The 27,610-nt window shown below is 48.7% G+C and overlaps 1 protein-coding gene across 8 annotated transcripts in view; it reads left to right on the plus strand.

Annotated features, from left to right (window-relative positions):
- CAMTA1 (calmodulin binding transcription activator 1) overlaps positions 1-27,610 on the plus strand; it is a 964,678-nt gene that overhangs the window by 436,328 nt on the left and 500,740 nt on the right. For all 8 annotated transcript variants that reach the window (XM_064363183.1, XM_064363184.1, XM_064363186.1 and 5 more), the window contains one exon: positions 17,964-18,099. In XM_064363183.1, coding sequence (XP_064219253.1) covers positions 17,964-18,099 — 136 coding nt within the window. The remainder of the gene's footprint in view (positions 1-17,963; positions 18,100-27,610) is intronic.

Raw genomic sequence — 27,610 nt, forward strand, 5'->3', positions numbered from 1 at the left:
GGCTGCAGGGCTGGACCACGAGGCGGTTGGAGGCCAGGACAGTGAACCTGGCAGGGGTGCAAGGTCAAGTGCAGTGGTGAGAGCGGGTGAGGGATGGGAGAAGGGGAGGGAAGGCCAGAGGATGGGGAGAGGAGAGGAGCAGGGAGGTGCGGAGGGGAGGGGAGGACCAGGAGGGAGAGAGGAGGTGGGGGAGTGAAGAGGGGAGGATTGAAGGAGGGGGAAGGGGGTGAAGAGGGGAGGAGGAGGGTGAGGAGGGGAGCGGGGGGAGGAGGGCAGGAGAAGTGGGGAAGAGAAGGAGGGGAGGGAGGTAGAGGCCAGAACCAGCCTGGAGGGAGTGAGCCTGTGAGCCAGGGGCACAGAGGGGAGGGGATGGGCTTCAGCGTCCTTCATTAAGACCTCAACTCTTCAATGACAGAGGATGTTTCTTTCTTTTTCCTCTGGTTATAAAACAGTTTATGTTCATTATGGAAAAGTTGAGCCATAGATAGGTCAAAAGTAGAAAATAGCCCGTGGAGTCCCACGGCTCCCGATGATCACTCGTGAAAAGTAGGGGCTGGTCTTCATGACGACTCACATCCAGATGTTTCTTCTCGGGGTTTTGAGAGGCTGGTCGGGCCTGAAGCTCCAAGGAATGACCCGAAGGCCCTGCTGGAGTACTCCTGGGGTGCTTTAACCCCAAGGAGCTCTGAGCAGCCAGAGGAGGGGCTGGGGTGTGTGAGCCTGTGGAGGACTCACGCTGGTGGGGAGCGCCCAGAAAACCGGTTCCTAGGGTGTCCCCCCACATCTGGGGGAAGCCCCACCTAGCCTGGCTCCTGGCCTGGCCCTGAAGCCTGGGTTTGAAATTGCAGCTTAATGATCCACAGCTGCGCTTTCGGTTGCCAGCACCCTCCTGAAAACTAAAGAAGGGCTTGCCAGTTCAAGAGCCCTCTGGGAAGCAGGAATGAGGCTGGGGTCTGGGGAGGAGGGAGGAAGAGGAAGAAAGAGTCTCTGAGGGCACTGGCAACCCCCAGTTCTGGGCCTGCACCCTCTCCCTGCTTTCTTGGGCTCCTGGGGGCAGTGGATCTCGGCCCTCCGAGTCCTGCTGGGCTGCTGCCCTGGGCTGACCCACCCTCCCCCAAGGCTCCGTGGAAAGCTCTGGACCTGCTTATCTCCCGCCATCGGGAACATCTCCTTGAATCTCTCTGCCTCATTGCCTGTGGTCTGTACCGAAGGCCGTTCCCCTGATTCTGGTGTTAGTCCTGGCAGAGTGGCTGCAGTTGGCCGCTTTAGGTGTGGGAGAGAATCATTGTTCAGCCAAGAAGGGTGTGGAGGGTGGAGGGTGGAGGGGTGGAGGGTGGAGGGGTAGAGGGTAGAGGGTGGAGGGTGGAGGGGTGGAGGGTAGAGGGTGGAGGGTGGAGGGGTGGAGGGTGGAGGGTGGAGGGGTGGAGGGGTGGAGGGGCGGAGGGTGGAGGGTGGAGGGGTAGAGGGTAGAGGGTGGAGGGGTGGAGGGGTGGAGGGGCGGAGGGTGGAGGGTGGAGGGGTAGAGGGTAGAGGGTGGAGGGGTGGAGGGGTAGAGGGTGGAGGGTGGAGGGGTGGAGGGGTGGAGGGGCGGAGGGTGGAGGGTGGAGGGGTAGAGGGTAGAGGGTGGAGGGGTGGAGGGGTGGAGGGGCGGAGGGTGGAGGGTGGAGGGGTAGAGGGTAGAGGGTGGAGGGGTGGAGGGGTAGAGGGTGGAGGGTGGAGGGGTGGAGGGGTGGAGGGGCGGAGGGTGGAGGGTGGAGGGGTAGAGGGTAGAGGGTGGAGGGGTGGAGGGGTAGAGGGTGGAGGGTGGAGGGGTGGAGGGGTAGAGGGTGGAGGGTGGAGGGTGGAGGGGTAGAGGGTAGAGGGTGGAGGGGTGGAGGGTGGAGGGTGGAGGGGTGGAGGGGTGGAGGGTGGAGGGTGGAGGGGTAGAGGGTGGAGGGGTGGAGGGGCAGAGGGTGGAGGGTGGAGGGGTGGAGGGGTGGAGGGTGGAGGGGTGGAGGGGTGGAGGGTGGAGGGGTAGAGGGTGGAGGGTGGAGGGGCAGGGGGGCAGAGGGGCGGAGGGGTGGGGGGTGAAGGGTTATCCTCAGGGTCTTCAGCCCCGGAGCCCAGGCCAGAGAGATCTGGGAAAACATCCTTATTTGCCTGCACAGGGCTGCCCCAGGCTTCTCCGCACTCCTGGCAGGCTCTCGTCTTCCAGGAGACAACTGCACCTGCCCATTCACCCCCAGCTGTCCTGTTTGCTTTGGAACCAGGAGCATGATTTACGTCCAGGTGCATTTTTATGTTTTGCACCAAAGGGTTTAAATAGTTACTAGAGAAAACAATTCTATTTTGATGCACAGAATTCCTATCTTGAGTTTTCTTCTTTATAGCCTTATATGTTTTATTAGTTTATTTTTATTGGCCTGTCTCCTTGCTAGGACTTAAGCTCCCTGTGGACCAGGGCACGCCTGTGTAGTGCTCTGTTCCCTGTGCCTACCACGGGGGCCAGGCAGGTGGGGAGCCCCAGGAAACACGTGGAGAGGGTGCACAGACCAGCGTTTGCAGGGGCCAACTGTTTACGTAGCTCTTTCTTCGCGGCATCTGCTCTCCGCCCATCTTTCTCTTAATAGTTATGGATTATGGAAAAGAAGAACAAAGCGCATTAAGAGGTTCCCCTACATTTGATTTGAGGAAGTTTTCATCAAAACGGCTCCATTGATTGGCCTTTTGCGTACAGCCTTATTCCCTTCTCACAAAATGAATATTGCCTTGTCTCCTTGAGAAAAATTGATTTCAGCCAGAAAGGAGAAGAGCAAACTCCCTCCTCCCCCTATTCTTCTTTTCTTCTTTTCCTCCCACCGAGACGGAATTTATCTCTTAGGTAGGTGGGGGGAAAACAGGAATAATTGGACCAGAAGCTAATTCCCGGAGATTCATTGTCTCGAAAGCTCCCACCAGAATGTGGGAAGCTTACCTTGAATTGCATGCTAATGATAAATGACAACTCTAACAGACCATCACATTGAGATGTTTAGTCCTTCCTGCTAGGAGATGACACATTAATTTTCTCTCAGATTTACACTGGATTCTTAATAAAATATCGGTGTTGGAATATGACAAGCGAGAGGCCACAGAAGCGCCGGGTGCCATTTGGGAGGCATGGACTTTGGCTGGAGGAGACTGCAGTGGGGCTGAACATGAGCCGGGCGCTGGGTGGCATTGGAGTGGGGCTCCCATCACTGTGCCGGGCTGGGGCTTACGTGACCTGGCTGCACCAAGCAGTGGGGATGGCAGGTCCTCTTTCTTGATGATGGTGTTGAATCCAAAGACAGGCGACGCCATTAATTCTCTCTCATCTTAAACCCCTTTTTCTTTGGCTCGTCATTGACCAAATGCTTTCAGCATAAGTGAAGTTTTCTGTTTTTGAGAAAAGTTGCTGTTTCTTAATTCGCTCATTTGACGAGCATTTATGGAGCGTTTGCCGTTTACAAGTTACGAAGGTGGAGGAGGCAGCAGCAGCAGCCAGGCGTGCCAGGTCTTAGTGATCACCCCACTTCCCTGCTTAAAAACGTCCAGTGGCTTTCCATGCCCGTGAGAGCAATGTTCAGAGTTCTCGGAGGACCCACAGAGCCCTGAGGTGCAGCCCCTCTGGATGTGCTGTTCCCTCTGTCTGGAAGGCGCCTCTCCTCGTTCCTGTTGGCTGACTTTTGCTCTTTAATCTCTCGGCCTGCTATCACTTTTTTAAGAGGCCAGGGAGGTGGGGATCATCACCCCTCTGCCCCAGTCTGGACGCAGCCTCTTGTAAGACACTGTCAGGCACCCTCTGCTTTTTCTTCCTTGCGCTCACTGGAGTTGCACTCTCCTGGTTAATTGATGCTGTCTCACGTTTTGTGTCACATTTCTGTTAAGGTCGGAGTCTTCGCTTTTCCTTCGTTGCTGTTAATCATCCCTCTTAGAGTAAGATCCACCCTCATTCAGGAGCCCACATGACTTGGGGTGAGCTGCTGTCTCGCCCCGTCTCCTGCCCCTGCCCTGTTCTCCGCCTGCCAGCCTCAGCCACACATGCTGTCCAGGCTTGGTTCTCCCCGAACTCTCATTCATGTCCTTGCCTTCGCCTCTGCTTCCACCCAGATGCTGCATCCTGGGAGAGGTCTCTCGGCTGCCCACCGCCACCCACTCACAGCCGTCCTCAAACCCACTCGCTCGCCATCTCTGGTGGGGCCCCTTCCCCTCCTGCAGCTCCGGGCCTGCCCAGGGCGGGCCTCTGAGAGTCATTGTTCCTCCTTCCCACTGGACTGCAAACTGGGCGGAGTCAGGGCTGTGGCACCCACAGCACCCCGTGTGAACCTTGGCTGTGATAGCCGCTCAGTGAATATTAACTGAACAAATCAGTGAACGTCAGTGTAGAGTTTCGAGCCAAGCCCCTGGGAGCCTGGGGAGGAGCCATGAAGGAAAGGAGTTCCTCCAGCCTTGCTCTGGGGTCTTGGTCATTACCATCTCTCTGAGTGGGTGGCCTGCTCTTTTTAGGGACCTCCAGTGACAATTTATATGAACAAAACTATGGTTTAATGCTCTTGGGAAATACAAATTGACTTCTTTTTTTTTTTTTTTTGAGACAGTCTCGCTTTGTCACCCAGGCTGGAGTGCAGTGGTGTGATCATAGCTCACTGCAACCTCCGCCTCCCAAGTTCAAGCAATTCTTGTGCCTCAGCCTCTCGAGTAGCTGGGATTACAGGCGCCTGCCACCATGCCTGGCTAAGTTTTGTGTTTTTAGTAGAGATGGGGGTTTCACCATGTTGGTCGGGCTGGTCTCGAACTCATGACCTCAGGTGATCCGCCCACCTCGGCCTCCCAGCGCTGGGATTACAGGCATGAGCCACCGCGCTCGGCCAGAAATACAAATTGACTTCTGCGTCTTGAGTTCTGGAGCCCTAGCTACCGCTCATCCCGTTCTCAACTCTCCACAAAGACATAGTGGCCCCTAGAGATGACAATCTAGTGTGCCCCGACCTGCCAGGTTCTCCTCTTGCTTTGCTGTTCGGGACCAGCCTTTCTAGGGTTACAGCAAGAATTGAATGAGTCTGACTGCATAAAGCACTAGCTATGGGATAGTGCCATTGGCTATCCTTGCTTTTATTCAGAAAAACGAGGCCAGGCACGGTGGCTCACACCTATAATCCCAGCACTTTGGGAGGCGGAGGCGAGTAGATCATTTGAGGCCAGGAGTTTGAGACCAGCCTACCAACATGGCGAAACCCCTGTCTCTACTAAAAATACAAAAATTAGCCGGGTGTGGTGGTGGGTGCCTGTTGTCCCAGCTACTCAGAAGGCTGAGGCAGGAGAATCGCTTGTGCCCTGGAGGCGGAGGTTGCAGTGAGTAGAGATCACGCCATTGCACTCCAGCCTGGGTGACAAAGCGAGTGTCTCCAAAAAAATAAGACAGAAAAAGGAAAGCATGTGCTGGATCTCCGAGAACAAAGCTCTTCGGGAGCACGGGCTTCCGGGTCCTGCCCGGAGCACAGCCAGGGCGGGAGCAATCACGGCCGGCTTGTGGCTTGTGGGGGCTTTTAGGCCTACGAATCTATCCAGTCGTTTGTTCTCCGATAAGAAAACCTCTTTTACGATTTTCAATTTGCCCTTATTTTAATGAAAAGAAGCTGGGGTTGGACCGCCCAAGAAGGAGCTAATCAAATAAAGCAAATTGGTGCTACCTTCTCCTTGTCCTGATTATTCCTGTGGCTCCAGCTGGAATTTATTATGAGAAGCAATTGGTTTTCATATCTGGCAGATTGCAGCCTGGGCCGGGCCTGTCAGCCTTTTCTTCCCCCTCTTTCCATAAATAGCTGAGAGTGGCCGGGCTGCGGGGTGCGGGGGAGGAGGACACGGAATGCTTGTAACCAGTGTTCTTGCTCCTTGTCCCCCAAATCGGGAAGACCCCTGTAAACAAGTCAGAAGAAGTTTCCAGGTTGAAAGATAATAAGCCAGTTCCTTCCCGTGAGATTCGGGCTGTCTCCGTGGCTTCTTGGGGTTCCGCGTGGAGTCCTGTCAACCTTGCTACGTGCGAGGCATCAATTACCGCCCTCGCTGGGTCTGTGCGAGGGAGAGATAAGCAGAGGAGACATTCCTTCACCGCACTTTTTCACTCCCCTTGCAACAAAAGGAAGAACTATGGAACAATTTAAATCAGGCTCAACCCGCCCCTGCTCTAGATGAAGTGTTTCGCCACGGGCGGTTCTCAAGGTTCCCGAAGTACCGTGAGTTGTTGCAGCTATAGAAGGGGAGTGGTAGTTGGGGCGTGTCAGGGATTTGAAACAAGACATCAGGAAGGGGTGCGGTGGGGCGGTTCCCTGGTTCTGCCCTTACCAGCTGTGCCACGTTGGGGAAGTTACTTCCCTTCTCTGTGCCCCATGCCCTCTCACCCTGTAAAATGAAGATAGCAATACCCAGCTACTAAAGTGACTGTGGGGTTAAGATGAAACCTGGGTGTAAAGGGACCTCCCTGGCACTGGGCACAAGGTACATGTGGAATAAACGGCAGCTCTTCTTGTTGTCGCAGCTGTCCTGGTTGCTGTTGACGTTTGAGTCCAGGCCACGTACCTCTAATGGTGCATGGAAATCAGGCCATTCCGTGTAGAAAAGATCAGAAAGAAAGTGCAGGTGCATGAAGCATGTAAGCTGCAATGAAGGGCGATGTTTCTCGCTTTCCAGGTGCCCACTGGAACAGAGACTCAGCACTGGCTGCAGGAATAGTGTCCACTCTTCTAGAAAGCTGCAGGCCCTGTCTTGTCACAGGAGCCTGATTGACATTTGGGGGTCAGGGCTGGGAGGCAGTTGGAACTGCATGAACTTCATTTCCCTCCAGCCAGGCCCTTCCGTGTGCCTTGTGGCAGGAACGATGGGACCAAAGGCGACGGGAGGAAAGGGAGGCACTGCCCTAGGGTTTGCGTTCCAGCTGGAAAAAGAATTCTTTAGAAGCCAGCCAGGTACTGTTCCTGGAGTCCCACTGGGAACCAGGACATCATCTGTTCTGAAAAGGATGCTGCAAGAACAGATCTTCTGAATTGAGTGGCGCAGTAGCCGGCCAACGTGGACAGAGCTTATCGCACAAAATCTGCGGCCCGGGCCAGGCCTGGTGGAAGGGGCTGACAGGAGAACGGTCCCCTGCAAGTCCATGGGTCGCTGGAATAGCAGGTTGGGTCTCAGTTGTCTGCACAGATGAAATTGGGGGTTGCTGAGGTCCTGGAAATGATCAGTTAGTGACAGAGGAGTGGGGGTTTGAGGGAGAGGGGCCGTGAACCAGACCTGTTTTGGATGCATTGATTTCTGAAGTGAGATGCTGGAAAGAAGGGCCACACTTTTTATTTTGCAGAATTAACCTAGTCTCAGATTCAATCCCCAGCTGCTCCATAAATTTCTAGTTAACATCCACACACAAAACGTCTCAAGAACATATCACCCCTCTGGTCTTCAGTTATTCATCATCTTTTATCTACTCGATTTGAAAAATCTCACTCCCTAAAGTGATGAGTGAGTACGTGAGCAGCACGTGTTTGGGGATGGCCTCAGCCATGGGCGGGTTTGCCAGCTGCACCCCACTCTGTACCATTCCATTACTCTCTTGGTCCCCTCACTGTTACTCCCCACGGGGAACCCTACCAAAGGGACAAGCCCTGTTATAAGTTACGGAGAACATGTGCTGTGTGCCAGGCAGCATCCCGGGCACCTTACACCCATTCTATTCACTATAGCAGAGAGACCAAGTTGTTTGTTCAAGGTCACACAGGTTGGCTGGGTGCCGTGGCTCATGCCTGTAATCTCAGAACTTTGGGAGGCTGAGGCGGGTGGATCTCCTGAGGTTGGGAGTTCGAGACCAGCCTGACCAATATGGAGAAACCCTGTCTCTACTACAAAATACAAAAATTAGCTAGGCATAGTGGCGCATACCTGTAATCCCAGCTACTCCAGAGGCTGAGGCAGGAGAATTGCTTGAACCCAGGAGGTGGAGGTTGCGCCATTGCACTCCAGCCTGGGCAACAAGAGCGAAACTCCACCTCAAAAAAATAAAAGAAAAGAAAAAAGATCACACAGCTGTTAAGGAGCTGAGCTGAAATTTAAGATACAACCTAGATCTCACTCTAACCCCCATGATAATCTTTTAAAAAACATTCTATTCTGGAAAATTTTAAACATCCACAAATATAGAGACTAGCATAATGAATTCCCATATACTTATCATTCACCTTTCATATGGTCAGTCTTTTTTTTTTAAAGTGGAAAAGAAAATTTTTTTATAGAAATATTGGATAGTTTTATAGGGTTCAAAGAAAGAGATACAGCTAAAGCTTGGGCACAGAATGGCAACAGGGCTGAGATTCGGTGGTCTAGAGCCAATGACTAAAGTCAGATGGTCTGGATTTGAATCCTTACTCTCACACTTGCTAGTCCTCTGACCTTGAAAATTTGCTTAAGTACTCACTGTACTCAGCTCTAAAATGGGTATCAGAACAGTGCTTCCTCAGAGGTGGTTCTGAGCATTAAGCAGGTTAATGTGTGTAAAGAGCAGAATATGGAAAAGACTCCAGAGCGAGGCTGGAGGAGCTCCTTCATGGCTCCTCCCCAGGCTCCCAGGAGCTCGACTTGAAACTATATGCTGGTGTTCGCTGATTTGTTCAGTTTGTATTTACCAAGCAGGGCCAGACGCCGTGGCTCACGCCTGTAATCCCAGCCATTTGGGAGGCTGAGGCGGGCAGATCACCTGAGGTCAGGAGCTCAAGACCAGCCTGGCCAACATGGTGAAACCCCGTCTCTACTAAAAATACAAAAATTAGCCAGATGTGGGGACGTGCACCTGTAATCCCAGCTTCCAGGGAGGCTGAGGCAGGAGAAATGCTTGAACTCAGGAGGTGGAAGTTGCAGTGAGCCAAGATTGCGCCATTGCACTCCAGGCTGGGTGACAGAGCAAGACTCCATCTCAAAACAAAACAAAATATAGTTACTGAGCAGCTAATTGGCTGAGCATTCCCGTGGGGTGCCATGGGTGCCACAGCCCTGCCTCTGCATAGCTTGCAGTCCCGTGGGGAGGAAGAACAATTTGATCCCAGGGCCTGCTATTCAAAAGCACTCAATGGTTGTTGGTTCTTTGAATTCTTCTTGTTATTATTTCACGGTTAATCTTACTGCATCCATACTCTTCCATTCCTTCCCTCGACATTGTTTGGAAGCATCTCTCAGACATTGTATAATTTCATCAGTAAATATTTCAGTGTATTTCTCTAAAAGATAAGTTCTCTTTAAAAAAAATACGTCCGAACCACAACGGTCACTGTTACAAATGAATAGTAATTCTCAGTCTCATTACACACCCAGTCGCTGTTCAACATTTCAGTGTTTCACAAATTCCATCTTGCGTTTTACAGTTTGTTTGGCTCAGCCAGTAGCCAAGTCAGGTCCCCCTATTGCAACGGGGTGATGATTTCTTTGCCTTTTTCCGTCTCTGTGTTCCCATTCCAGCACACTCCTTCTCTTTTTTTCTCTCTTACTTACTCATTCTTCCTCAGAGAATTTGTTAAAGAAGCCAGGTCATTCATGCCATCGAGTTTTCCATAGTCTGGATTTTGCTGACTGTATCCCCAAGGCATCCTTTACCGCGTCCCAGTGCCCTCTGCGGACTGTAGAAAGTGGAGGTCAGAGCAAGAGTTCTGAATAGCTTCAAGGTCAAGTTTTTTTTTTTTTTTTTGGTTTGTTTGTTTTTTGGCAGCAGCAAAATGTACTTCCATCAGGGGATGTCTTAGTCCATTTGTGTTGCTGTAATGTACCACAGACTGGGTAATTTATAAACAATAGAAGTTTATTTGGCTCCCGGTTCTGGAGGCTGGGAAGTTCGGGAGCATGGCACCTGGTGAGGGCCTTTGTGCTGCATCGTCCGGTGGTGGAAGGTGGAAGGACTAGAGAGGGCAAGAATGAGAGGATGAGAGAGATGGAGGGGGCCACCAAACTCACTCCTGTAATAACTAACTCACTCCCAAGATAATGACGTTAATTCATTCATGAGCTCATCACCTCTTATAACGCCTGACCTCCCGGCAGTGTTGTAGTGTTGGAGATTAAGTTTCCAACACATGACCTTTAGGGGGGCACGTTCACACTATAGCAGGGGACACGTACTATCTGGTTGTCTCTGTTGTGGTGTCAGCCATCATTGATGATCCATGCTCAGATCCATTAATTCATTAGGGATTGCAAAATAATAATATTTTAATTCTCTCATTTCTTCATTTATTGGCTGGAGTACTTTTTATAGAGAAAGTCCTTTCTCCTCCTATTTGGTAACTCAAAAGAATAGTTTGTACAGGGAAGGTAGGATACATGCCAACCCTTTTTTCTTTACGTTTTCAGAATAATGTGTTGGGTCTCTAGCATCTTCCAACAATGAGCAATTAGTTTTTTGTTTGTTTGAGGACTATTATGAACTCATGGATTGAAACATATTTAATGTATTTTAGTTGAATGTTGATGTTCAAATTGTGCCATCTTTGGTTAGTGGGAACCTATTCAAGTTGGTTCTGGAGTTTTTTTCTTCTTCTTTTTTTTTTAATTGAGATGTGGTCCCACTTTGTCACCCAGGCTGGAGTACAGTGGTGCTATCTTGGCTTACTGTAACCTCTGCCTCCTGGGCTCAGGTGATTCTCCCACCTCAGCCTCCTGAGTAGCTGGGACCACAGGCAGCATGCACCATCACACCCAGCTACTTTCTTGTATCGACAGGGGTTTTGCTATGTTGCTCAGGCTGGTCTTGAACTCATGAGCTCTAGCAATCCACCTGCCTCAGCCTCCCAAAGTGCTGGGATTGCACATGTGAGTTACCACGACTGGTCTGGAGTCCTTTTCATATTAGTTTAAATCTTCCATACAGCAAACATCATAGTTACTTAATGATGAAAGACTGTATGCTTCCCCTAAAATCAGAACAGGGAAAATTGTTGATTCTCACCACTTCTATTCAGCATTGGACTGGAGTTGCCAGCCAGTGCAATAAAGCAAGAAAAAGAAAAGTATCTACAATGGGAAGAAGAAAGTGAAGCTACCCTTATTCACAGGTGACTTAATTATATATGTAATCTATCTGAAAGAATCTACAAAAAAAATTTACTATAACTAATAAATGAATTTAGCAAGGGTCACAGGATAAGATCAGTGTACAGAATTCAATTGTATTTCTACATAGTACAAATGCGCAATCCAAAAATGAAATTGAGAAAACAATTTCATTCATAATAGCATCAAAAATAATAAAGTACTTAGGATAAATTTAATTTACAAAGCGTAAAACCCAGATATTGAAAACTACAAAGTCTTAATCAGAGAAATTACAGATTTACATGGATGGAGAGACATTCCACGTTCTGCGATTGGAAGTGGTTGGAAGAGTCGATATTGTTAAGATGGAATCGCTCAAAATTAATTTCTAGATTCAGCGCAACTCTGACCAAAATTCTAGCAACCTTTTTTCCTCAGAGATTGTCAAGCTAACCCTAAAATATATATGGAAACACAAAGGAGTTAAAATAGCCAGAACAATTTTGCAAAAGAAGAACAAAGTTGGAGGAATTATAGTCCCTGATTTCAAAATTTATTATAAAGGTGCTACAATCAAAATAGATAGTATTGGCATAAGGAGATAGACAGTGGAAACAGAAGAGAAAGTTCAGAAATAAAATCTTACGTTTATGGTCAATGTATTTTCAACAAAGGTGCAAAAGCAATTCAGTGGAGTTGGGGGGGTGAAGAAAATAGGCTTGTTTAATTTAAAAAATGGTGCTGGGATAATTGGATATTTAATGACAAAAATAGGCTTGACCTTTACCTCACACCATATGCAAAAATTCACTCAAAATGGATCATGACCTAAATGCAAAAGCTAAAGATATAAAAGTCTTAGAAGAAAACATAAGACATTTTTATGACCTTGGGTTAGGCAAAGCATTCTTAGATGAGGCTAAATACTATTCATAAAAGAAAAAATTGATAAATTGAAACTTACCAAAGTAGAAAATTTTTACTTTTTTAAAGGAACCATTAAGCCATTGAGAAAAAGAGGAGATAAGTTATGGACTGGGAGAAAGTTATTTGCAAATCGTATGTCTGATAAAGGACTTGTATCTCGATTATATGTGAAGAGCTTCTAAAACTCAAAAAGCAAGAAGACAACTCAATTAAAAATAGGCAAGAGATTCAAATAGATCCAATGTCTGTTTGAATGGCGAACAAGAACACGAAAAGGTACCCAACACCATTAGTTATGAGGGAAATGCAAATTAAAACCACATACCCTCACTAGGATGCCTGTAACCCAAAAGACAGATAATGTCAAACGTTGGGAAGAATGTGGAGAAATTGGAACCCTCCTCCATTCCTAGTGGGAATGAGTGGGAAATGGTGCAGCCATGTAGGCAAACAGTCTGGCAGTTCTATTACTATCTAATCAGATGTAAATGTCTTTCACATATTGTTCCTGGGTTTGGAATCATGGTCGGGGAAGTTTTCTCTACTTTGAGGTTATGGAGAAATTCACCCACATTTTCCTGTAGAGTAGGTATGATTTTATTTATTACATTGAAATCTCTGGACCATTTAGAATCAGTGCTGCTGTAGGTAGGATGTGAGGGGTAGACCCAGTTTTGTCTTTCCATGTGCCTCCTAGGTCTTCTAGATTCGCTTATTAAAAACTTGACCCCTTCTCACACTAACTCGAGATACCCCCTTGACTGTGTATACTAAATTTGTATATGTAAGTGAGATTATTTCTGAATTTTCTATTCTGTTTCTTTGGCTTGTCTATGCAAGTGTAAATTCCATACTTTTTAAGATATAAAGGTTTCCTCATATGTGTTAATAGCTGGTAACGCTAGCCCCTATGCCTTGGCCTCCTTTTTGAAGGTTTATTTGGCTATTCTTAGTGCGTCTTCCTTTCAAATAAACTTTGCAGTAAAATGTTCTAGATCCAGAGAATAATCCGGATGGGATTCTCATTGTTATGACATCGCATTTACAAATTAACTTGGGAAGATGAACATTTTAATGATCATAACTCTTCCTAACCGAGACATGTTATGTTTTTGTGTGAATCAAAACCTGCTTTTGTGTCTTTTAGAATATTTTTAGAGTTTTTCTTTTTAGGTTTTGGGAATTTCTTGTTAAATGTATACTTAGGTATTTAATTTTTTTTTCTATAGTAAATGAGGACTTCCATCATTTCATTGATCTATCTACTCAATAGCTTATATTTTAATTATCTAGCCATGATATATAAGACATACATATATATATATATATGCATACACACGTGCATACATACAATATCTATAAGCTATTGGTTGATAATCTATAAACCAATAGTTTATAGATATTTTATATCTTATACACACAGTCTTACTCTCTGTAATCTACAGTCTTACTAAGACTGTATTAAATATAATAGATCTTATAGAATATTTATAAGACAATAGCTTATAGGTATTTTATATACACACACACACACAAACAATATCTTTCTTGGCTAGATAGATAATTGAAATATAAGCTAATTTTATGCACGTTTCTTTACTGTTATAATCTGTAGCAGGCTTCCACTGATCTTTTTGCCATCTTGCACTGAGCACTATTGCTTTTGCTCACTATTAGTCTCTTAGATAAAAGGTTTCCTTGGCTAGCAACCTCCATAGTGAGAACAGAGCTCCCCGTTGTCTTCGTATTTTTCTTGACTTGCCTCTGCACTGCTGCAGCGGAGGTCTCAGAAGCTTTCCCTGTGGCTCTCTCACACTGGCAGCCTTCGTTCAGCTTCCCCAGGAGACCTGCGATGAAGACTTGAGTGTGAGCAGTTTGTCTGAGAAGCTATCCCAGGAAACATCAGTCAGGACATGTGGAAGTGAATGAGAAGGAGGAATGCAATTGAAGGGTCATTATCCCTGCAAGTCACCACTGTGGGAACTGAAGCTTATGAGCAGAGAGGAGTTTCACATAGAGCACCCAGAGCGAGCCCCTCCACAGGGCAGGGAAGCCTGGGATTGCCCCAGAGTAACCTCAGCCACAGGGCAGGGAAGGCTGGAATTGCCCTAGAGTGACCCCAGCCACCAGGCAGGACAGCTTGGGTTTGGCCCACAGTGACCTCAGCACAAGGCAGGGAAGCCTGGGATTGACCCAGAGTGACCCCAGCCATAGTGCAGGGAAGCCTGGGATTGGCCCAGAGTGATCCCAGCCACCGGGCAGGGAAACCTGGGATTCACCCACCAAATCCCTGTCCATCAGGTAAGGGGTGCTTTCAGGGTAGTCATGATCACCCAGCTAGTAGAACAGAACCGAGACTGGCCCCACAGCCTGTGCCAGCCCAGCAGCCTTAGGGGTGACTCTGCAGTCGGATCAACTCAGCGTGTTTCCTGCCTGGACACTTTGTGGCTAGAATGGTTTGATTATATGTTGAGAATGATAATAGTACTTACCTCCTAGGGTGGGCGTGAGGATGCAAGTAACATGGATGATAGATACAGGTTATAGGTATAGATGATACAGACATGCCAGTGATGAGCTTTGCCGGCACTGGCCACACAGTAGGTCAGCAATGACCGGCAGGTGGTGGCATTACTAGGTTGCAGGGCTTCCATGCCTCCTCCACGAAGCTTCTGTTATCCTCTCTGTCTGCAATTCTGTCCCTATTTTCCTGCTTTTCTTGGGGAGAGGGGGGCTATCTTTTATACCATCATGAAGTATGTTAAGCCCTCCCCTGACTGGGCCCTGTGATCTAACCCGCCCATCATTCCTCCCCGAGCAGGACCCCACTTCTCTCCTCCTTCCTCTGATCCCTTCTGATCAGCTCTGACTTGGTTTTTTTTTTTTTTATTTTTGAGATGGAGTCTTGCTCTGTCACCCAGGCTGGAGTGCAGTGGCACAATCTCAGCTCACTGCAGCCTCCGCCTCCTAGGTTCAAGCGATTCTCCTGCCTCAGCCTCCCAAATAGCCGGAATTACAGGCACCTGCTACCACACCTGGATAATTTTTTGTATTTTTAGTAGAGACAGGGTCTCACCATGTTGGCCAGGCTGGTCCCAAACTCCTGACCTCAAGTGATCCACCCGCCTTGGCCTCCCAAAGTGCTGGGTCTGCCTTGCTTTCGATTCCTTTCTGGGATGGCAGGATAGCCTCATTCTCTTTGCCTCAGGGGCACGTGGGCCCTTCTGCAGCCTGCGTTTCCCCTTTGTTGTTCCTTGGCCCCTGAGCTGTGGTAAGGACCTTCCCCATCACACAGAGCCAAACAAGTTCTGATAAAATCAGATTGGTGGATTAAATGCGATTAGGTTGTTCATTATTGCAAGTTAAAATGATGATTCCATTTATTAAGGCCATTTAAGTTGGACACTGCAGTTCCCTGTGGGATTGTGTCCTGCTCAAAGTGCCAGGTGACAGGGCTGCTCTCAGAATGCCACAGGGCAGGTCACCGGAGGAAGGTGGGTTTCCTTGGGTGAGTGCGGTTGTGATTCCGACTGTGTCCATGACAGTGTCTGGGAGAGTCCCCTCTCTGTGGGTCATACCACTTGCGATGTGGGAATGGTTAGCCTGAGGACACTGCTGAGGTCATTAGTCATATTTAGAAAGGGCAGGGGATGGAACAAATCACAATTCATGTCTTAGCTCACGAGAGGCTGGATTGGATCAAAGTCAGGTCTTTTTTGGTAGATGAAGCATCTTCATTCTCCAGCCACAGAAAACCCATCCACAGAAGAAGACATGACATGGTCACACTCTCATGAGTGTCTTCATTCCTTTTGGAGAGGATGAGCCACACGCAGAGCCCATCTGTTTGATCAAACATGTTCCCTTGCTTATTCTGTAGGCAGTGGTCCTAAGCACAGTCAGTGAACTTCAGTGAACTTCACTGATCCCATGATCTTCTAATGGGTCTTTCAGGGGCGGGAGGGCTTACAGCAGGGTGAAGATTAAGGACAAACATCTAGAGAGGAGCTGAAGGGGGAAGAGGCTGGCATTGTTGGCCCCACGCGTGAGCCTACCTACCATTTACAAATGGAAGTGAATTGGCCGGGCATGGTGACTCACGCCTGTAATCCCAGCACTTTGGGAGGCCGAGGCGGGTGGATCATGAGGTTAGGAGTTCGAGACATATGGTGAAACCCTGTCTCTACTAAAACTACAAAAAATTAGCTGGGCATGGTGGCACACTCCTGTGATCCCAACTGCTTGGGAGGCTGTGGCAGGAGAGTCGCTTGAACCCGGGAGGTGGAGGTTGCAGTGAGCCAGGATTGTGCCACTGCATTCCAGCCTGGGCAACAGAGCAAGACTGTGGCAAAAAAAAAAAAAAAAAAAAAAGGAAGTGAATCGTAAGGTTTCTAATGCAGACTTGTAAGCAGGAGACAGATACCGGTGGGTGACAGCGTTGTGACAAGCGCGTGGAGCCATTTCCTGATTGTTTTAGTCGTACAGACTTAGGCAGGAAACCAACACTGACACAAACCAATTGCGCCCTGATCAGGAAACAATGAAGTATTGGGAGTCGCTGCTGAAAGTCTGTAATTTCCAGCGGAATTGCTGTTTAGTCATCACATTGCCGCTGAATGACATAGTCGGGCTGGGTGGGAACGGCAATTAGCCGCAGTCACCCTGGTGGGACTGTTTTTTCCCCACAGACAATAGAATATGAAGCCATCAACAGCCAGTGTTCTGTGCCGCCTGTGAAATGGCCCATTGTTCCTAGCGAGAAGAAAAGAAAGGGGCTGGAGGGTCTTGCCCCAGCCCTGGGGGGACAGATGGCTGACTTATGGTTTCCTCGCCTCAGTGGTGGCAGAGAAACATACAAGCGGAGCTGAAGAAGCCACTTCATTTGCCTTATTTGTGTAAAGAGCTCTCTGGCCGCGGCTGAGGGGGAGGCGGCAGGCCTGCGCTGGCCTCGTGGCGCACAGAGTCGCTGGCACCCTCTTCCCCTGCTGCAGGTTCAGCTGCAGAGTGGTGCCGCACCGCGTGGGGCGCCGCCAGCTTTTGGGGGAGTCTTCCTTTAGTTGGATCTGCCCACAGCTACTGAAACTTTATTCTTGCCCTCAGCTGCGAGAGGGGTGTAGTTCTTTCTCTCCTTGGAGTTTCCAAACCCCAGTCTGTGACCTGACCGCCGCTTCTGCAGATATGCACGTAATCAGCCTCTCCTCTCTGCGGTGGACGCATGTTTTCTTTTTGGAAAATTCCACGTTCTTTTTCTTTTTCATCCCCACAGGAATGGCCATCTAACTCTTAGCATTTAGCAAGCAGGCAGCTATTTCCCTGAGATACTCTGGCTGTGGACTGAATAGATGCCTTTACCTGGCAGTATCCGAGACCCCTGACAGTTGAAGCCCAAATGGGGAAGAATCGGGTACTTAGCTTGCCTGGGAAGCAAGACCATAGATGCTCTTTCATATCTAGCAGTAATCTAAACGCAGGCAATGAACCAAGAGCATTTGGCCTCAGTGACTAGCTCTGCCATTGGCCTGTTCCTAACACAGTCATCCAGCGTCTGCGCTAAACTTATTTATTTCCTAATGCTGGATGATGGATTAAAAGATGTGTAGAAAATCCTTCCACAAGAGATAAGATATTGCAGGCTGCCACGACACCCCTGGCTCTTTCTGCTTTCTGTCTCTGTTTTGCCTACTTTTCAGTGCCGAGCTCAGGCCCCCACGTCGTATATCCTGATTAGTTTGTGGTTATTACTGAGGGGATGTTTTTTAAGCCCATCATTGACACATTTAATTCATTAGGCACCAAATCCAAAGCAAACTTTGGCTGGCCATAAAACATGGTTAATCCAGGGAGCGGCAATAAAAGGTGAAAAATTATGCCCCAGCAAATGTGGAATATTGCTTTTCTGTAGAGACTTTTACTGGTCGACGATATCTTTCTTCATAAATTTTTCTTCTGCTCTTGGTAACTTAACCATTTGTTGTTTCCAGACCACAGAATGGCTCAATGATACTCTACAACAGGAAGAAAGTGAAGTACAGGAAAGATGGGTATTGCTGGAAAAAGAGGAAAGATGGGAAAACGACCAGAGAGGACCACATGAAGCTCAAGGTCCAGGGAGTGGAGGTAAACGGCAGAAAAGGTTCCCTTGGTGCACACATGTCATTTGCAGGCTGCAGTGGAGAATGGAATTGCTTGGAGTCACGTGACGCGAGTCACCTCTGTCCAAAGAATTTTTGTTTGCCAAGACCCTGTTTTTTTTTGCTTTTGTTTCGTTTTTCTACCTTCTCGCCCTATAGTCGCCATGCAAGTTTTCAGGGAAACTGGACTGAACTAAAGCACTCCTGTGTCTTGCGGTCATTGGTATATAGATGGGGATTTGAGAGGTTCCTGTGGACTCATGTGTTGTATTTATCACGGAAGAGCTTCTGGGTGCATTGAGAGTTTGCAAAGTGTCAGGGAAGAGGGGAGGCAGGTAAGGACCTTCCCCCTTGAGGTGACCCCGGCCTCCCTGTGCTGAACTGGCAGCCCCTACCCCCCACAGAACCTGGCTTCACCCCTTCACTGATAAACCCTGGGCGTGTCAGCCTTAGTAGAGGTTTGAGATCATTAGGTGGGATCACAGGTGTGCGTGATTCTTGCATGGTTGGGGTCCTGCAGAAACATCTTGGGATCTTGGGCTGACTTCGGGTTTTGGCCCTTGGGTAAAGACTGGTTTCCTTGCTCTTGTTCTCACCCCATAGGCTGTCAACCTTGGGCAGCTATGGAGAAATTCCCTCGTCCCTCTTTGCCGTCGTTTGAGGGCCTGAGCCATGTGTCACAGCGGCAGAGCGGGAGGGCGTGAGTCAAGGTGAATTCTTGGCCTGCTAGTTAATGAGCACCCACTTCCCTGCGTTCCTTACTGGTCCTGGGAAGGCACCTCCCCTGGGAATAGGGGAAGCGCCGCCTTGGGTCAGGAGCCGAGAAGCTGGCTCGTGATCCACGTTATTTCAAACTGGTCCAAGCTCTCTTGAGCATTCTGGAGTCTGCTGGTGTGTTGAGTTTGCAAGTGTACTTGATGGATAGCTAGGACTGTAAACTCACTTGAGTTCAATGGGTTGCCCTTCCCTGCTGATGTTTTTTGTGATGTGCTTTGTCATGATGACTTTTTCTTTATTAATCATGTGCTTTTGTGGCTGTTAAAAATAGCATCAAATGGCTTTTATTATATGACCTCACAGAGAGATGACTTTTGTTTTATGTTTTTTTTTTTAAAAAAAATACCTAATAACAATGCTTTATGGAGATAAACAAAGCAAAGCCTCTATCCAAAAAATTCCAGTTCTCTGCACTCTCCTATGATCAGCGTTTGCACAGCGTGGTTTAATTGACTGCACAGAACATTAAAATGCAGATTTCCCCAAATGCACTGCTCTGGACACACCTCTAGGACTACGACTGGTGATTGTACAAATGCATCAGCCATTGTCTCAGGGAGCCAAGGGAGGCAGGGCTTGGTTCTTCCTGGGAAGATCTTCATCTCCTATGCTGGAGGAAGCCGTAGAGAGTGAGGCAAGGCTGGGTGGGGCCCCTGAACAAGGAGGCTGCCTGCACTGGGAATAATAGGGCTGCAGGAATTTGCACTGAAACTCACAGCAGCTCCTGTGCCCGCAGGCCCCTGGTATATTTCATCTTTAGTAATGCGTAAATCAGGAACTTCTGCTTGTGAGTAACAGCAGGGTGGAATTCTTCCTCAGCAGCAGCTGAGAAGCCCAGGGAAAAAAAAACCCAGAGTGTTCATTTTCTTCCCTCATGTTATAAATTAGAATTGTCACTGGATGGAATCAGAACGATTTATGGTTATTTTTAGGCCATATTTATGTTTGGAGTTATTTGTGGTACTCAGACTTGCAGACAGCAGTCTGTCCCCTCAGAACTTTGGGAAAGGGCGACAGGCAGGATGGGAGGGGTGTCCGTGACTTCCTGACATGGATGGCAGTGTGGGCAGTGGGAATGGCCAGTGACACGAGGTTTGCTTTAGATTCTCAGAGAGAAGCCATCTAATATGATGCATCATGTGGTGGCCTTGCCTGTGAGCTCAGGGAGTTGTCCCACTGAGCCACTCAGCAAATATTAACCCCGTGTGCCTACTCTGTGCAAGGTACATTGGTGTCTGCAGAGAGACCAGGAACCATGTTCTCTGCCCCATGGACTCATGGTTAAGTTGAAGAGACAGCCATGTACGTACATGAAGGTCATCAACAGAGCTGACAGCAGAGAAGCCTGAGCTTTTATGAGAAGCATCCTGGGAGTACAGAGTGGGATGGAATGGTCAGAGACACTTCCTAGGTCAGATGGGATACAAGCTGAGCCCTTAAAGTCGGGCGGGACCGTGTGTGTGTGTGTGTATGTCTGTGTGTGTGTATGTGTGTGTGTCTATGTGTGTGTCTGTGTGTGTCTGTGTGTGTCTGTGTGTGTGTGTGTCTGTGTGTGTGTCTGTATGTGTGTGTGTCTGAGTGTATGTGTCTGTGTGTGTGTGTGCCTGCGTGTACACGTGCAATTCACATATTGCTTGCAGTTGACCCTTTCCACTTAGCATTGTGGTCTGAGCTGTATCTATGTTGCTTTTGAGGCCTCTTCATGCCTTTTAACGTTCCTATAGCCTTCCACTATATAAACACTCCCTGGCTGCAACTCCCGCTTTAGATGCCTTTCATTTTTTAGCATTATAAATAACACTTCAATCAGTGTTCTCGTATGTGCGTTTTTGGACACACAGGCGATCTGGACCCAGAGTTGCTGGGTTAGAAGGTCTGGGCATGCTCAGTTAATTAGATACTGTCCTATGGCCGCATAATCACACGCCCACCAGAACTGGGGACTGCCGTTTTCCCCACATCCTCTCCCTTATTGATGGATGAGAGATGGTACCCCGTTCTATTTGAATGAGTTTTTCCTAATGATTACTGAGGATGAGTGCCTTCTTGTGTTAATGAGAGCCTGTTGCTATGAATGGTCCACTGTGGGCATGGGCCTGGGCATGGATTTTTAACCAGCCCTGAGGAAGGCCTTTTCAGACAAGAGCAACCCCCACATCTCACCAGCATTTCTGCTGCATTAACTCTGATCTGGACCAGGGGTGGGGAAGCCCAGGGGGTGTGCTCTGGCACAGTGGGCGGTTGGTCCTTTCCACCAGGAAATTGCATTGAGGATTTCCACGGGGCTTTGTGCCTCATGGGAGGAGGGGCTTCTGAGTTTAGAGACTGCGTCCTTCTTTGGTGGATTCAATCAGGCAGCTCCCGTAGACTCAGGATCTTCGTCACACCAGGCACGGCGCCAGCCAGCTACTCTTCTGCTGGTTGGGGCAGACAGTCCTGCACAGGGTCTTGGAGCTGTGATTTTTCTACCACCTGAGCTGTTTCCCTCAGTTCAAGGGTATGGTAAAGATATTTGGATCTACCGTTTAACGTATCACTTGCTATAAGCCTTCCCTCAGGCCAGGAAAACTTCCAGCCCTGTTTATGGAACTGCTCAGCCATCTCACTTCTTTTGTTCTCAGAGGCTGGGGCCCTCTGTCCACATGGCAACTCAAAGGCACATTGATTTTTCTCAGCCAGGCACAGGGTGGGGGCAGCTGCTTTTGAAGCTGACGAGCTGTTAGGTCCGTGATTAGTTGTCTTGTCTGCAAGCCAAGGAGAAGCTTGCTCGATAAGGTTTCCAGGGATGACAAAGGTTGGCAGGAAGGAAAAGGAGGGTAGTTGCGATGTCGCTGTTTCAGGAGATGAAATCTCAGCAGGTCTGGAGTTGGCCCTGCACCCCATGCAGATTTATGCCTGCTTCTCTGGTGCCTGACAGGGTGGAGGAGCTTTGGGGGTGGGAGACGAGCTGGATGTGAAGTCTCACTGGTTCTGGGGTCACTGCAGCTTTGTGGCTGGACGCGCTGAGGGAGGTCAGCCAGAGGTGATGCTGTTTCCTGGGCCATGCTGGAAGAATTCCCTCCAAGTTCATGATACTTTTCTCTGGCCTCAGAAGCTTACGGGGCTGCCTTAGGTCCTGTGTCTATACCTCTTCACCTCTCTGCTGAGAGTGCTGGATGTCTCAGAACCCAAGGCAGCTCTGGGCTCTCGTCCTCTCCCGTTTCTTTGCTGCTGGGTTCCCACAACAGATGGGAGCCACACACTTACTGTTGGGACAGTCACGGGCTTACACATTTCCTATATGCCAAGTATACCATCTCACTGAAGCCTCATAAACACATCCATGCAACGTACATGGTATTATACCCATTTTATAGACAGAGAGATTGAGCCTCAGAGAGGGTTTCTCTTGCTCTGCTTCATACCTCAGTCAGGGGCAGAGCTGGGATTTGAGCCGGGGTCTGCTTTGTTCTAAAGCTCAAGCTCTTGCCCTTATATCAATTGCTCCTGGGTACTCAGATGGGATCTGTAGACTTTTCAGATTAAGTCAGCGCCTATTTATTCAACACACATTCTTCCTTCATCCACTGGGGACTGGAGGCTTTCTTTCCACCTAGTAGGTGCTGAGGATGCAGTGATGTAAAGAAAGCACATAGTCTCCTATCTCATGGGGAGACCAAAATAATCACTCATGCAACCCTAATGCAGGGTTTTGAGGGCTGCGATAGAATTACAAGGCCCTGTGTGGAGGATGCGCCAGGGGAACCCGAGGCTGACGGGGCCCTAAGGAAGTGACGTTGAGCATGAGGAAGTGGGGCGTGGTGGGAGCTGGTGAAGTGACAGAGGAGGGCTAGAAAATAGCAATGAATAGAGTCTGTTGAGAAACAGCGAAAGTGACTTGAAGCAACAGGCAGGCAGAATTGTGCCAGATCATATTTCTCCCAGGCCCATCCAGATCAGTGCATCTTCCTGGCGACGGGGCTCTCTCTGCTCTTAAGGCGTGACTTGCCATGGATGTTCTGCCTCTGGAACCAGTGGGTGGTCATGGCACAGAGGTGATTGGTGTCATGGTGGTCACATGCACAGACAGCCCCCTCCACTGAGCCTGTTCTGCGGCATAAGGAACCCCCTGGCCTGGACCATCTTCGGGTAGAAACACCAGCCCCTCACCTCTGATTGTAATTTTCGGATGCGAAGAGAATGTTCAGTGTTGCTGATGTGTTTGCCTTGCCTATAAAGAATGAAGAGTTTCCCTGACTCCTTAACTGCCTGAAAGCTAGAAGCCCGGCATTAGGACGGCAGCGGTGGTAACGAGGTTATGTTTTGAGACTTGGCCTCATTAGAAGTCATGTTCTTTATTTGGACACTTAGGCCACATATTAAAAAAAAGAAAGAAAGAAAGCACCTCTTTTAAAAGTAGGAATGATATTATAGTTACTGCATTAGGAATTAACAGGGCATGAAATAACTGTCTGCCCTGTGGCAATGCCAGATCATTTCAGCTCCGCTTGCAGCCATAAGATAAATTGGTATCTTGCTTGCAGCCGATGGAAAATATTTTAAATAGCCAGCCATGAACATGTATGGTGCCCAAATCAGGTTTGGAAAACAGCAATAAATAGATGAGGTGCAGGTAAGATGCCTAATGAAATGAACGAGGGACAGGAGCTCACAGAAGGCAGACGGACCAGCATGGAGCCACTGAGTGTTTCACATAAAATACACGTTTCCGGTGGCTCAAGCCTGTAATCCCAGCACTTTGGGAGGCCGAGGCGGGTGGATCCCGAGGTCAAGAGATCGAGACCATCCTGGTCAACATGGTGAAACCCCGTCTCTACTAATACAAAAACTTAGCTGGGCACGGTGGCGCGTGCCTGTAATCCCAGCTACTCAGGAGGCTGAGGCAGGAGAATTGCCTGAATCCAGGAGGCGGAGGTTGCGGTGAGCCGAGATCGCGCCATTGCACTCCAGCCTGGTTAACAAGAGCGAAACTCCGTCTCAAAAAAAAAAAAAAAAAAAAAAATACACGTTTCTACTTTAGTAAAAAACCGTGTGTCTTGGTCTGTAGACACGCTATTTCACTCCATCCCCTCCAGCCTCACTGTGCACCTTCCAGTCCATACCTGACCATATTCCTCATTCAGAAGCTGTTTTTTTTTTTTGAGATGGAGTCTAGCTCTGTCACCAAGCTGGAGTTCAATGGTGCAATCTTGGCTCACTGCAACCTCCACCTCCCAGGTTCAAGGGATTCTCCTGCCTCAGCCTCCCAAGTAGCTGGGATTACAGGCATGCGCCACCACACCTGGCTAATTTTTGTATTTTTGGTGGAGACGGGGTTTCATCTTGTTGGCCAAGATGGTCTCGATCTCCTGACCTTATGATCTGCCCACCTCAGCCTCCCAAAGTGCTAGGATTACAGGCATGAGCCACCGTGCCCGACCAGAAACTGTTTTTCCCCATGTTTAGGTCCACACTGTCTTGGCCTCTTAGCTTCCGACTGTCCCCCACCCCAGGGTATCTCCCCTGATCCTCTTTAGCCAGAAGTGATGATTTCCTCCCCTACATTGCCACAGTTTTCCGTCTGTACCCTTCTTAAGGAAGTGTTCAGGTTGGCTTCCTCTTGGCCTGTCCAGTTCAGAAAAGATACATTGAATATGCCGGGCGCGGTGGCTCACGCCTGTAATCCCAGCACTTTGGGAGGCCGGGAGGCCGAGGTGGGTGGATCACGAGGTCAAGAGATTGAGACCATCCTGGTCAACATGGTGAAACCCTGTCTCTACTAAAAATACAAAAAATTAGCTGGGCATGGTGGCGCGTGCCTGTAATCCCAGCTACTCAGGAGGCTGAGGCAGGAGAATTGCCTGAACCCAGGAGGTGGAGGTTGCGGTGAGCCGAGATCGCGCCATTGCACTCCAGCCTGGGTAACAAGAGCGAAACTCCGTCTCAAAAAAAAAAAAAAGAAAAGATACATTGAGTATTTATTTTCTACTTGCTAGAAAGCCTGTATCTGGCATCCAAATACTAGGTAACAAAGAGTCATATATACAGAATCTACCCCACAGGACCTTGCTCTGGGAAGTGGGATTTGCCCAATGACGAACTGTTTCCAATTACCACTTCCTGTGAGCCTCACGCCAGTCCTGTGATTCCGTCCTGGCAGGTAAGTTCATCCCCATTGGTTGTACATCCGGGACTTGAACCTAGGTGTTTGGTTTCAGAAGTGGGGCTGCTTCTCCTGTCTGGCTTCAAGCCCTGGCGGTTGAGGTGTCTTAGTTCCATGATCGTCTCTAGTGCAGGGAGCCAAGTCTGTTCACGGCACCTCAGGGCACCTCCCAGGGCTCTTTGCTGGCTTTTAATCATCTGAATTTTTGTGCCTTGTTCTGCTACTGTGCTAACAGGTTAAAATTTAATTTCCGGTTACCTGGATGTGTTTTGGTAGTCAATTCGGGAGCTCAAATCCATAGTTTTTTCCTAATTTCTGATTACTTGGCATCCCTGGTGATATGTTTCCATCCAATTCATATAACTAAAATGTTAAGTAATAAATAGACATTAAGCCAGCTTTGTCTGGAAGTAGCCAGAACAGCCCTTTCTGTGTGTGTTCTGCTGAGTTCACAACGGCCTGGCAGGGTGGCGGCTTTGCTTCTCCTTCTGTCTTAGGCACTTCTAGTTGCTGTCACAAAAGATCATAGACTGGGTGGCTTCAACAACGGAAGTTTATTCTCACAGTTCCAGGGGCCGGGAAGTTTAGCATCAGGGTGCCGGCAGATTTGGTATCTGGTGAGGAGGGGCTGCTTCCTGGTGCGTGGATGGCCATCTTCTGCCTGTGTCCTCGCATGGTGGGAGGGGAGAAGGAGCTCTCTGGGGTCCCTTTTATCAGGGCACAAATCCCATTCAGAAAGGCTTCATTCTCACGATCTAATTACCTCCCCAAAGCCCCACTTCCTTTTTTTCCTTTTTTTTTTTTTTTTTTTTTTTTTTGAGACAGAGTCTTGCTCTGTTGCCCAGGCCGTAGTGCAGTGGTGCAATCTCGGCTCACTGCAACCTCCGCCTCCTGGGTTCGAGTGATTCTCCTGCCTTAGCCTCCCAAGTAGCTGGGACTACAGGTGCCCAACACACCCAGCTAATTTTTTGCTAGAGATGGCATTTCACCATGTTAGCCAGGATGGTCATGACTCGTGATCTGCCCATCTCTGCCTCCCAAAGTGCTGGGATTACAGGCAAGAGCCACCGTTCCCCGCCAGCCCCACTTCCAAATACCATCACATGGTTGGGCGCAGGGTTCGTTTTCAACGTCTACATGTTGGGGGAACACAGATTTTCCATCTTTTTAAGGCTCTGTCTTCCCTAACTACAGCCAAAGACAACAGTGGCAATAATCCTGCATCTTTTATTGAACTTTTACTGAATGCCCAGTCCCGTGTGCGTCACTTTATCTGCATTGTCTCATTCAGTTACTTGGTAGCATCCTCATTTCATCCAGGGCCTGCGAGACGAAGACACAGCAGGTCCCTCGCTGTCCACTTCAGTGGTTGGGAGTTGGTGCCCAAACATCCTGTGGATCCGGCTGTCACTCCTCAGTTGCGATTTGATCCGAGAGCTGTTGAGTCTTATATATTCCCATGAGAACTTTCACTTAGGAGTTATGAGTTGTTTATCTCCTCCCAGCACGGACCGCCCATTTCCATTCGTCCTGAAGCTGCAGCTTCCGAGCTTCCCGGGTACGCTCACTCCGGCAGCGAGGGTCCATGTGCATACTCTTGCTACGCAGGCCAGATTGTATGTTGCCAGATTTAGTATCAGACATGTGTGCACACACACACAGGGATGACCATGAGATGCCCAGTAAGTGTGAACTTCAGATAGACAACAGCTGATTTTTTAGTACAAGTGTGTCTGTCCATTGCTTATGTGGACCTCAGGGTTTGCTGGGCATCGTGTATTTTATCCGACAACCCCCGAAGCATCAGAGCAGTTCCTTTGAACCTTTGCAGATAGAGATTTGTCTGTTTTGGATACTGGTCTCATTGAAGACATGGGGAAGTGAGTTGGTTCGTCTCCAGACACATTGTTGATCCGGGAACCATAAAAGGCAGGAAGGACACTGGCCATTGCTAGGGGAGAAGACACCCCTAGCAGTTCGCCAGCAAAGCCAAGTGCTGCCGGGCGTGGGGACTCTCGTGCTCCCTCTGAAAAGTGAGTCCTGGATGCCTCTCAAATACCAAAAGGTGAGGACTTCCAGATATCTAGATTTGGTGCCCTTAGATACTGCGAGCTGCAGAAATGCCAGCCTGCTTCTGCCAGCGGCGTCTGGGGAGAAGCTTGCTGGTAAAAGATGTGCCAGGAAGATGTAGAAGGAAGTGCGATTGTAGTTTCTGCCCTCCTCGGACCTCTGGTAGGTGACAATATGTACAGCATTTTGTAATTTCCTTTTTAAAACTTGATTGGAGCCTCATGAAGCTAGAAACTCCCTGATGAAGGTAGAGCAGCCCCGGGTGAACTTGGTGTGCTGAACTTATGTTTAATTATTATCATATCTTAACATCACTGCACATTAACCCATAAGGACAGGAATGGAAATTTTCACATACTCAATTACAATGTAAACCCTTGAATACCACTGTCAAAATTCACCAAGGGCCATTCTCTGTTTGGCCCCCAACACACAGCAGGCACTGAGTGAGGTGTTACCCAGGCCACCCAAGCTGGATGTTTGCAAGCATAATTTACAGCCTCACCCA

Source organism: Aotus nancymaae, unplaced genomic scaffold (genome assembly GCF_030222135.1).
Source record: "Aotus nancymaae isolate 86718 unplaced genomic scaffold, 86718_ANA_hifiasm-v0.15.2.pri h1tg000053l, whole genome shotgun sequence".
In the NCBI taxonomy this organism is placed as follows: Eukaryota; Metazoa; Chordata; class Mammalia; order Primates; family Aotidae; genus Aotus; species Aotus nancymaae.